Source organism: Rutilus rutilus (genome assembly GCF_951802725.1).
Source record: "Rutilus rutilus genome assembly, chromosome: 24".
Classification (NCBI taxonomy): Eukaryota; Metazoa; Chordata; class Actinopteri; order Cypriniformes; family Leuciscidae; genus Rutilus; species Rutilus rutilus.
The window spans coordinates 4,458,252-4,470,027 of NC_140228.1; the positions used below are offsets into that span (position 1 = coordinate 4,458,252).

An 11,776-nucleotide genomic window follows, 5' to 3' on the forward strand; every position below is an offset into this window, starting at 1 on the left:
AAAGTGTCTGTTGTTGGTACATTCACTGTTATTCACATTTCACAGATTTGAGGCTGCAACAAACATTAGCTGACGGACCGGTTTGAGCGGAAATGATTCTCAGGCATTATTATTAACACATTAACACATGAATATAAACATAGATGCATTCCTCTGCAGCAAAAGCAACTGTGTGCAAGTTTACATTACATTAGCAAGAACAATCATGCTTTTAGATTATCACAGGCACATTTAAATAAAGTCAAAGACATCAACGGTTTCTTGATATTATTCAAAGATGTTCTTTCAGCTAAAACTCAATAGCATTGAGGATAATGTGCCAAGTTGTAAACTGAAGGTAATTTCTTGAAGGATAGATTGAGCTTGCAATTTTACACCACAATCTGATAATGTCAAATAAAAAAACAAAGACTGCATAGTCAAATATAACCAACGGCTGTGAAACATTTGATTATCATTTTCCTCCATTTCATTCTCATTTACAACTAGGGTTTCGTCCACCTGAATCCTATACCAGGGTCCACATGCTTAACATTTACGGAAGCTGTGACATAACAGTCTTTTGGAAATTTGTGAGCATTTTTGTTAGCCATATATGACATTTTCAAAATTTTGATTCTCTGCAACCATCTATTTATCTATTTATGTTTGTTTCAGAATGTTCAGAGAACATTCAAAGGTAAGAATGATAAAATGGAATATTTCCTTAATTTTTGTAGCCTGGCTAACGTCAGACCAAGTCTCATTTGAGACTTGGTCTGGGAACCACGTGTTCATTTTCTCATATTTGAGGCGTGGTTTACGAATGCCCAGAGCCGTTTATTGGGCGCTATGAATGTCTAACAAATGCGCCAGTACGCAGCTCATAGCCAATCGTTTCAATTATACCAGATGACGTATGTAGAGTGACAGAAATTCAACGAGGAAAAAGACGATGGGTCAAAGATTTATTTGTGCACGATGGCGTTTAGCGAATATTACCGTTTGTGCAAGATAAACATGAGGGTAGAAGGTAACGTCGAGTCTGATGCCATGTTGGATTCATAGATATAAACAAACTGCTTCGGTGTCGTCATCGTCTTGCTGCTCCCTCCCCGTTCTGTGATTGGTTCCCTTTTTCAGGGGAAAATCTGGTCCATGGTGTCCAGACTGCCTAGCAGCGTGAATAAAATAGCAAGGCAGTATGGGGAAACCCAGGCTATAATTTTTGCACAACCAAGAATAATTATTTTTTTTGAAAAATGTTCAAAAGTTTTGAACATTCAGAGAACATTCAGAAATAACAGGAACGTTATAGCAAAACAAACAAAAAAATGTTCTCAGTGGGTTAATAAAGGCTTTCTGAAGTGAAGCCATGCAGTTTTGTAAGAAAAAAAATCCATATTTATAACTTTATAAACTATAAACGTTAAAGGCCTTACGCGAGTCGAGAATGGGTTAATTTTATGATGGATGGATGGATGGATGTGCTTTTTTGGGCTTCAAAATCTCAAACCATTCACTCCCATTATAAAGCTTGGAAGAGGATATTTCTTTAAAAACTCTGATTGTGTTTGGCTGAAAGAATAAAGTCATATACTCCTAGGATCATGGCTTGAGGGTGAGTAAATATGGGATGATTTTCATTTTTGGGTGAACTCATTTTTGTTAATTTCATAACTGATGTGCAACACTCATTTTCCTATTCCGTTGAAACAGTCTGCATGAATAAATGTGACTTGACTTTTGAATAACTCCCCCACTGATAATCACTATAGATTAGGTGGAGCGTTGCGGTGATGTAGTGTCTTTTGCATGTCATGCATTTTTATCTTCCCCTGAGAACAGCTCGTTTCTATACCGCCTTCAGACCTTTCGAAGAGCCACTGCACTTTCACGATGGATAAGGCAAAGTTCACTCCTTCCTCCCTGACGAGTTCCCGTGGCGCCCTGCACATGGCGCAGATCGTGATGTGTGTGGTGACGTTTGTGGTGGGCTACATCTGGGGCCACCCGTCACACACCTACTGGATCTACAGCATGGTGATCTGGGCTTTGTGTCCTATCATCACACTGATCATCACCATACTGGAGATGTTCCTCATCCACAAGCTGATCCTGGTGTTTTGCATGGACTGGGACGACTTCACGACCGGCATGGCCATGATGTCCTCGCTCTGCACGTTCTCATGCACGGTGATGTGCGCCAACTTCTACATCTGCCGGAAGTGCATCTGGGGCTGGATGGTGACGATCCTCTCCGCGGTGTGTTGCGCGCTTTACTGCGTGGAGACGTTCAAGGATAAATGTGATGCGACACGCTCTGCAACGTATGTAGCTGCGCTTCCCGGCTTCATTAAGGTTCTCGAGGCCTTCGTCGCCTGCATCATCCTCATTTCCCTCATCGGTTATGTGGGTAAACCGGCTCTGCTGTGGTGCATCGTGGCCTACGCCGTTCCTTTGCCTCTAACCCTCCTGATCGTCATCACCAACATCTTGACCAAGATAAAGAACTGTCTGCCCTTCAGCATTGATCGCTTCACCATGCTCATCCTGATTATATCGATTCTGTTGTACATCTCTGCTGCAATCCTCTGGCCCACCTACAGCTTCAGAGGAAACCCGCGGCCCAAAGACTGTCCAGGATACAGCTGCGTATGGGGCATCCAGTTTGTTGTGACCTTCATGACCTATGTTAACCTCGGCCTGTACGTCATTGACCTTGTCTTCACTTGCTGCGGAATCTGTGGATTTAGACGTTCTTAATAGTATCACTATTGTACACTCTTTAAAAAAAAAAAAGAGAGAGTTTTCCAGAGTGATGCCATTGGGTTCCCCAAAGAACCATTCATGGAAGAGTTCTTAAAGGGATAGTTCACCCAAAAATGAAAATTAGCCCATGATTTACTCACCCTGAAGACATCCTAGGTGTATATGGCATTCTTCTTTCAGACGAATACAATAGGAGTTATATTGAAAAATGTCTTGGCTCTTCCAAGCTTTATAATGGGGGTGAATGGCTAGAAGCTCAAAAAAGTGCATCCATCCATGATAAAAGTGCTCCACACGGCTCCGGGGGGTTAATAAAGGCCTTCTGAAGCGAAGCCATGGGTTTTTGTAAGAAAAATAGCCATATTTATAACTTTATAAACTATAATAGCTTCCACCAGACGACCGTAAGTCGACTTGCACCACAAGAGTAACCCGTAACGCATGTATGACGTAGGATGTTGGAGTATCGCAAGCTTAGACGCCTCTCGCGGTTTAAACAAATAGGGTTGTGCAACAAACTGAAGCTCCTTTTCTATTATATAGAAATCCTCAGACATTTCTCTTCAAAATGGCTAATTCGCGACCTGTGTTTTTGTTTTGCTCTTTCCTCTGAGTTTCCACGTTCGTCATTACGCTGTGCGTCGGGTCAGGGGTTAGTCTTCCACCGTAAATCGATGCGTACGGTCGTCTGTCGGAAGCTAGTGATTATAGTTTATAAAGTTTTAAATATGGGTATTTTCCTTACACAAATGCATGGCTTCACTTCAGAAGGCCTTTATTAACCCCCCATTACTTTTATGATGGATAGATGCACTTTTTTGGTCTTCAAATTTCCTCTAGCCATTCACTCCCATTATAAAGCTTGGAGGAGACAGGACATTTTTTAATATAACTCCGATTGTATTCGTCTGAAAGAAGAATGCCATATACACCTGATGGCTTCAGGGTAAGTAAATCATGCTGGGCTAATTTTCATTTTTGGGTGAACTAACCCTTTAAAAGAACCAGAGCTTTTTAATAATCTGAAGAGCCTTTTTCCACTATAAAGAAACTTTTGTGGAATGGATGTAAAAGGTTCTCTATGGATGTAAAAGGTTCTTCATGGAACTATGTGGTAAATCTTTTCTTTTTAAGAGTGTATTTTAACATGCTGTTGTTCATGTTTCTATATAGTCGGTTGTATTTTGCTCTCATAAAATGCTTGATTGTTCAAAATAAATGATTGTATTTACCATCTGTGTTATTTCTATTTTAATCCATTGCACAAATCTACAAACACACAATTAGAACCTCCAGAACAGACTGTTATATCAGAAGCTGTGCATGTGTTCATGCTGGAGTATTAAAATACATCAGTTTTAGGTGGGATAAAAAGAAAGAAACACACATGTTAACACTGCATCAATGATGCATGCAAGAACCAGCGTCACATTTCATGAACCTGGTACTAAAAAATACCTTAAAACATGTAAAAAAATAAATGTATTTTTTAAATAAAGGTAGATTCATGCTACTATTCTCTCAGCTTTTTTTTTTTTTACACTATTAACAATTTTAGCAGTAGTTTTTTAACTGCAAGAAATAAATATGTGCAGTTAAATTAAACTTATCAAAAGTGACAGTAACGACTTAAAAATATTTCTAATTCAAATAAATGCTGTTCTTTTGAACTTTCTATTCATCAAAGGATCCTTCAAAAAAAATTAACACTTTTTTAAATAATATGGTTTCCACAAAATATGACAACATGAATAATAATAATAATAATAATTGTGTCTTGAGCATCAAATCATCATATTAGAATGATTTGTGAAGGATCATGTGACACTGAAGACTGGAGTAATGATGCTGAAAATTCACAGGAATAAATTACATTTTAAAATATATTCAAACAGAGAATAGTTATTTTAAATTTTAATAACATTTCACAAAATTACTGTTTTTACTGTATTTTATTGCTTTGGTGAACATAAGAGACTTATATTGATAACTATATATAACAGCACCATCATATTTGGGGGCCCTTGACAGTTTTATTCTAGTTGATAGTACAGTAGTAACACTTTTAGTAGTTTCACAGACAGGGTTTAGATTAAGCCAGGTAGGCCATAGTTAAATTAGGACATTTAAGTAGCTTTTATGAACGTGCCTTATAAAAAAACAATATGGTGTGCATCAATAGCACTGACATATTTTAAGATATCTTAGTGCAAGTTGCTTTCAGTTAAAACAGCTCAAACATGCATTTTAGTCAGTGAAACCGGGCAGCAGCATCCTTCACTTCTACTATAGAAAATGTCTCTAGTTTTCATTCACTCGCTAAACCAACTTGCCAGAGAGGTCCCAACTGAAATATGAACAGAGAAAAGAACGATAAGTCACAAACACTGGAGGTTTATGGTGCGTGTAAAGACTTTATCAATGCAAATCATGCCGTTTAGAGTAACTGTCCACTTGCAGCACTTCACACTTAAGCGGTTTTGGGCATCAGATGAAGAACTATGGCGTTGTTTGGACTGAATCTGAGTCTGATTCTCCGGATCCTCGAGATGGTGTTCTGCACCTTGGCCCTGATCATCCCGATGTTCCGCGGCTCCATGTCCAGTCCGCACGGGATTTGGTGCGAGTTCGTGTGGGTCTTCGGACTCATTGTGGCTGTGGTGATCTTCGTCGTAGAGAAATGCCTGTTGAATATACTGATAGAGGGCCTCGTGCTGAAGCACAAATGGGACGATCTCTCCTGCGGACTGACCCTTCTATCAGCCCTCATGCTGTTATCCGCATCTCTCATCTATTGCACTGTGTTTGTGTGCGCAACATGTATCGCGGATATGTTTTGCGCCATCTTCTCCATTCTGGCTTGTGTCGTGTACGTGTTGGACGGGGTGCTGTTAAAACTAAAGTGTCCTGAAGGCTATCTGTCCAGAGTACGAGGAATCCTGCGCTTCACCCAGGCGTTAGTGGCCTGTCTCCTCTTCACAGCGGTGTACAGCTGCTTTAAAGGAGTGGAAACCCGATTGCCTGGTGGTTTGATCTGGTGTATTCTGGTCTACGTGGTGTGTTTTGTTCCCACCCTGCTGGTGATTCTCACACACCTGCAGAAGTGTGTGAATATACTGAAATGCTGTGATCTCAATAAGTTGGAGCTGGTGTTTGACGCAGTGGCTGTGGCTCTGTACGTGTCTGCGGCCATCATCTGGCCTGTGTATGGATATAAAAACTATAGAAGAGACGACAAAACCGACAAGCATCGCATGCATGACCTCAATCTCGTCACAACCATGACGTATGTGAACTTGGGCCTTTACATCGCAGACCTCGTTTTGACATTGATTGAGTTCTGTAAAAACAGGTAGAAGTTGAGTCAGATGTTCTGTGTCATGAGAATATTGTATTATTTCAATAATTCAAAGATGAAGTCTGGTGTTTCATACAATACAGTGTCTTGCAGGGGAAATGTGATTGATTTTTACCACAATATGGGAAAGAAAATGTTGGATAAAATCAAATATGGTCAATGTCAAAAGTAATTTACAATGTGTAATTTATTTGAATTCACACAGTAATTTCTGTCTTTCTTTCTCTCTCTATATATACGCTGTATTATATATTCTATTCAATAAATAAATATTTCCTAATAAAATCAGCTCCTGATAGTTGCAAACTGCTACACAATTTTTGTAAACGTAATGAAGTGATGTTTAAACTGTCATTTCTAAGCAGAGTTTATCTTAAAATGATTTAGTATAATATGTTCGTCATTGAAGGACATAAGGCACACTCACGGAGGAGTAAAATGCAGATGAAGACACATTAGCAGGCAGCTTGACGTACTGTATAAAATCATATATTTTGATATTATATTAAATGCATTGATCATAAAAAAAGTTTTATTCTTATTTCATTCTTATAAGCCTCTCGTGGAAAAAAAAACATCACATAACAAACATTACACTACTTGTAGACTTTAATTCAACTCATAAACTACTAAAGTCTGTCTTCTACAGTCACTAGCATTATCTTTTAAATAAAAATCGAGGTTAAGGTTCGGTTAAAATATCCAGTTTTAGTTCTGTTCTTCCTCCTCTTTCATCTCCAGCAGTCCACAGAAGGAAATGTAGTGAGAGTTGCCGTAAATGGGTGTTTTGTTGGGGCTTTTTGGCAGTTGTTCAGGCTTCAAAGAGCTGAAGGGGTTTGAGCCGGAGTCCTTAACATGCATCTCCAACTCCAAGAATATCTGAAGAGAACTCTGCAGCTCTGCTTCACTGAGGATAGCGAGAGAGAGAGAGAGAGAGAGAGAGAGAGAGAGAGAGACAGACAGACAGATAGAACGACAGAGATAGATAGATAGAGAAGGACAGACAGACAGATAGATAGATAAAACGACAGATAGATAGAACGACAGAGATAGATAGAACGACAGAGATAGATAGATAGATAGATAGATAGATAGATAGATAGATAGATAAGCGTTAGTAAAACTGTGATTATTCTCAGATATGGAGTTCTGTCCAGCACGTGTGGACGTTTATTTGTCATAACATACTTGATCATGGTGAATAAAGTCGGGATATTGTAATCTCGTAGCAGCAGGAGCGTCGCCAACCAATCCTGACTCACGTCCTGTCTGTCAAACTCTGCACACAAAGTTCATAATCAATGAAGCTCAATCACAACAGTAATATTAAATCTGATATGATAGCATATAAGAAAGGGAATCATAAGTACACAACTGTTCAAAAGCTTGGTCAAATAAGATGTTTTAAAAAAAGGATGCATTAATTGTGAATAACTATGTATCACGGTTTCCACAATAATATGAAGCAGCACAACTGTTTTCAACATTGATAATAATCAGAAATGTTTCTTGAGCAGCACATCATCATATTAGAATGATTTCTGAAGGATCATGTGACACTGAAGACTGGAGTAATGATGCTGAAAATAGAAAATAGAAAACTTCTTTTAAATGGTAATATTTCACAGTATTACCATTTTTACTGTATTTTTGATTACATAAATGCAGCCTTGATGAGCATTAAAGTCTAAATCTTACCAACCCCAAACTTTATACTTGTGTATGGATGTGTTTCGGAGGTTAGTTTGTACCTGGGTGAAATCCAACCACTAGATCTGGTTTGGCTGCTTCTCCTTTCTCTACAACCTCCTCCCAGAACTGGTGATAAAGGCCCTTGTAAGCGCTGATGTAAACTCTTCCCCGGGGTCCGAACGCCCTCAGCGGAGGCCTCATGATGGGCCCCTGGACGACCTCGGGCCCCACCATCACCACCTCCAGCCCCTGGTGGCCCGGGAACATGCGGCTGAGCTCGTCCATGTCTGTGACTCTGGCTCCCAGCGTCTCGTTGTGACCGGCTTCGACCACGTGGATGGTGAGGGGCCGAGAGTACGGAACCAAGTTAAACATCCTCAGTCCCATTCCAATCGTCAGGGGCCGAGAGAAGAACTCGCTGCACACCCGCCACACAGACTCACGAAGCTCCGCCTCCTCGGGCCTCGGCCTGCAGCCATTGGTCCAGAGATCTGTCATGTTTTTCCCGGACAGTATTGGCTCCAGACGGGGTGTCAGATCTCCTTGCATTGACAACCAGTCCTTCCAACAACTTACTTTGTTAGCAGGACGAGACCACACCTCCGTAGGGAAAGGAAGATCTCCTATTGGACATTAGGAATGATTTGAAATAAACATGGGTTGTGCTAAAAAGACCCGTCTGCATCTTTATCATCCTCACCTTTATAAAGGAGCCACTCGACGTGTCTGTCCACCGCCGCCATGCACAGTTTGTTGCAGTAGAGTTTATGTTGAGGCCAGTCTTTCTTCTGACACTCTTTACTGCAGTAATACACATTCAGACAGCTGCACAAGACAGAGATATAGATGTGGTTACAGATGTGAGATATAACACGCAGCCTCGCCTCTTCATAATCATCACATCATCGTACCGTGTGCATCGCTTTAGCGAACCCGTGACCTGTGATGGGAGTCTCTCACACCGCGCACACATTTTGAATGATTCCTCCATTTTCTCAAACATCTCCTTCGTTGAGTGAAACGTAAGAGGCTTATTGGCCTTGCTGTCTGAAACACTGAAGAGAGTGAGAGAGAGAGAGAGAGACAGAGAGAGATAAAGTTGTGGTTTTGACTAAAATGAGTGCCTGGTCTATTCTGATAATGGGGAAAATAAATGCAAATGAAAGCTGAAAATTCAGCTTTGCATCACAGGAATAAATTACAATATATTCAAACAGAAAACAGTTATTTTAAATCGTAATAATATTTCGCATTATTACTGTTTTTACTGTATTTTGGATCAAACAGCATAAGATCTTACCGACCCCAAACTTTTCAGCAGTACAGTAGTGTATTTATGTCCAAACTCTACAGTATGTTTAGCACAAATTAATATGTTACGTGTCAAAGCGAGTCAAATTAGACAGATGAAGCTCAAAAACACGACGCAAAACTATACATTTTGTATATGTCAAATTAAACATGACATACGCAACATTAAATACAGGTTCACTTGCTGTAAGATGATAAACATGGTATGGTTTGTGCTGTGAATTATTAATACATGAAACTGGTTACATTTAAAGGGATACTCCACTTTTTTTGGAAATAGGCTCATTTTACAACTCCCCCAGAGTTAAACAGTTGAGTTTTACCGTTTTCGAATCCATTCAGCCGATCTCCCGGTCTGGCAGTACCACTTTTAGCATAGCTTAGCATAGATCATTGAATCGGACAGGACCATTAGCATGTCTCTAAAAAAAAAATGACCAAAGAGTTTCGATATTTTTACTATTTAAAACTTGACTCTTCTGTAGTTACATCGTGTACTAAGACCGACGGAAAATGAAAAGTTGTGATTTTCTAGGCTAGGAACTATACTCTCATTCCTGCGTAATAATCAATAAACTTTTCTGCAGTACCATGAGTCCAGCAGGCGTAATGATATGACACAGCGCCTGAAAATAGTCCCCAGCTCGGTAACTTCCAACGTGACCGGGACTAAGTTTGTCTAACCTATTAACCTGCTGCACTCATGGTACAGCTGCAAAGTTTCTTGATTATTACACAGGAATGAGAGTATAGTTCCTAGCCATATCAGCCTAGAAAAGCGCAATTTTACATTTTCCGTCGGTCTTAGTACACGATGTAACTACAGAAGAGTCAAGTTTTAAATAGGAAAAATATCGAAACTCTTTGGTCATTTTTTTGAGAGAGATGCTAATGGTCCTGTCCGATTCAATGATCTATGCTAAGCTATGCTAAAAGTGGTACCGCCAGACCCGGAGATCGGCTGAATGGATTCGAAAACGGTAAAACTCAACTGTTTAACTCTGGGGGAGTTGTAAAATGAGCCTATTTCCAAAAAAAGTGGAGTATCCCTTTAAGTGACATTCAGAAACTAAACACTCAATTGTGTATATTTTTGGGCCTATGCAGTTCATGTTAATATTGATAAAGTTCAAAGTGGCGTTGGAAACGACAGCATATCCAACATATACAGTGCAACTACTAGTGTTATTGCAAGAGTAAGATTGATTTCTAATAAAGACTATATAATTCGGAGTAAATGTGAACACCAGAGAGGTTCAGTGATTGTTTAGTGTAAGCCTATTCTTGGTCTGCAAACCCCTGCTCTTTTAATAAAAACAAATGAAGCAGAAGGGAAAAACAGGAACTCTGAGGAATTAATGTATAAACAGCAGATTGTCCTGTATTTGATTGAATTAGGCAACTAAACAATAATTGAGAGCATTCGTGGGGCCGAATGAAGAGAAGCACAGACAGCTGCTGGGATATTTATATCACATCTCAAAATATCCAGCATGCAGTGAGAGACAGCTGAGACAAATGTTATAAGACACACCGCTTCTTTAATGCACGAATATGAGCTTAATGACATTACACGCAATCATTCAACAAACGCATAAAGAAATAAGTAGGAACAACTCAATTATAAACTCTTGAACTATTTCAATAAATAACTAATAATAATAGGCTACTTTACATCCATGTCTGCTTAGTGATTAAAAACTTTAAAAAAGTGCACGTGTGTCAGTGCATAAGGTAAACGTAATGAATCCAGACTGGAATGGATCACGTGACCTCGTCTGTCTTACAGTGAGGTACTACACACTTTATTCACAGTAATATTTGAGTCAGAGCATGGTTTTAAAACGCGGGTCTTACCTCCTGGAGTCGTTCATTGTTTACGGGCACTCGTTGACAGATGAAGTGAAGCTGAGCTGTTAGTTAGCGGGTCTGTCGGGTGTTTTATACCTGCTCGTGCCTGTGCGAGTGTTTTCTCGAGGCTTCTGTGAGATGATTCTCGGGGTGTCACTCATCAATCTCTCATCGACAGTGTAAAAAATAATAATAAGTATAATAATAATAATAATAATAATAATAATAATAATATTATATAGCTACATATAACCCCTTTTTGGCTTTCAATGACAGACAGACACGTTTTTTTATTTGCTTATATAAATTTATTAGCTTCAGGATACTTCTTCCATATCAAATATATTATCTAAATTATAAAACAGGGATAATACACACTCTGACACAAGTTCTGACTCGGGAATTAAAACAGTTTTGTTTTAAAATTAAAAAGGCATAATTAAAATAAGATAATATCATATGAGCGAATAAAGGAAATGGCAGATTTCAGCACTAGAGGGCGCTAACGTTTTATAAATTGTGCTGCAAATAACAGCAGTTTTAGATTAAACATTTGTTTCTTGAAGCATTTCTAAAAAATAAATACTGTAATCGCATAATAAACTGTAATATTTTCCTCTTAATGTATGTGCCAGCCAGTATCCAGTCAACACGCTTGAGGTAGCCTAAGTATAATCCATTTATTTCCATGCAAGATTTTGTCCAAAGAGAAAATAAAAATAGCAACCTACCGCCATGTGGTTGACATTTTTTGTGTATTTTACTGACAGGCATCTTGGGCTGACTACTAAATCCCTTCAAGCAGGACCCTAC

At 39.2% G+C, this 11,776-nt stretch overlaps 3 protein-coding genes and 1 gene segment (V, D, J or C); 2 read left to right on the plus strand and 2 right to left on the minus strand.

The window, feature by feature from the left end:
• The window catches only part of LOC311284461 (Ig kappa chain V-III region MOPC 63-like), a 945,935-nt gene that overhangs the window by 284,856 nt on the left and 649,303 nt on the right, over positions 1-11,776 (minus strand).
• LOC311284196 (myeloid-associated differentiation marker-like protein 2) lies at positions 1,842-2,811 on the plus strand. Its single transcript, XM_084399098.1, has one exon. The coding sequence runs from the start codon at positions 1,879-1,881 to the stop codon at positions 2,743-2,745; it is 867 nt and encodes a 288-aa protein (XP_084255224.1). The 5' UTR covers positions 1,842-1,878; the 3' UTR covers positions 2,746-2,811.
• Positions 5,253-6,200, plus strand: LOC311283981 (myeloid-associated differentiation marker-like protein 2; the record flags this gene model as incomplete). The annotated part of the gene is made up of 1 exon (XM_084398796.1): positions 5,253-6,200. One exon carries the CDS (start codon positions 5,253-5,255, stop codon positions 6,105-6,107), a length of 855 nt encoding a protein of 284 aa, XP_084254922.1. The 3' UTR covers positions 6,108-6,200.
• On the minus strand, positions 6,217-11,751 carry LOC311283773 (MSS51 mitochondrial translational activator). 2 transcript variants are annotated; one of them, XM_084398472.1, is made up of 7 exons: positions 11,695-11,706; positions 10,970-11,128; positions 8,713-8,856; positions 8,502-8,626; positions 7,861-8,424; positions 7,298-7,388; positions 6,218-7,016 (listed from the first exon to the last, which is right to left on the minus strand). In XM_084398472.1, the coding sequence occupies exons 2-7, from the start codon at positions 10,984-10,986 to the stop codon at positions 6,818-6,820; spliced, it is 1,140 nt and encodes a 379-aa protein (XP_084254598.1). In that variant the 5' UTR covers positions 10,987-11,128; positions 11,695-11,706; the 3' UTR covers positions 6,218-6,817. The 2 variants fall into 2 exon arrangements, with proteins under 2 accessions (XP_084254599.1, XP_084254598.1); XM_084398473.1 differs by lacking the exon at positions 10,970-11,128 and having other exon boundaries at positions 6,217-7,016; positions 11,695-11,751.

Coding starts and splice junctions, on each gene's coding strand:
- LOC311284196 (XM_084399098.1), top strand. CDS start 1,879: ATGGATAAGGCAAAGTTCACTCCTTCCTCCCTGACGAGTTCCCGTGGC.
- LOC311283773 (XM_084398473.1), bottom strand. Junction 8,627..8,712: donor TCGCTAAAGCGATGCACACG/GTACGATGATGT, acceptor TGTCTTGTGCAG/CTGTCTGAATGTGTATTACT. Junction 8,425..8,501: donor CGAGTGGCTCCTTTATAAAG/GTGAGGATGATA, acceptor AATGTCCAATAG/GAGATCTTCCTTTCCCTACG.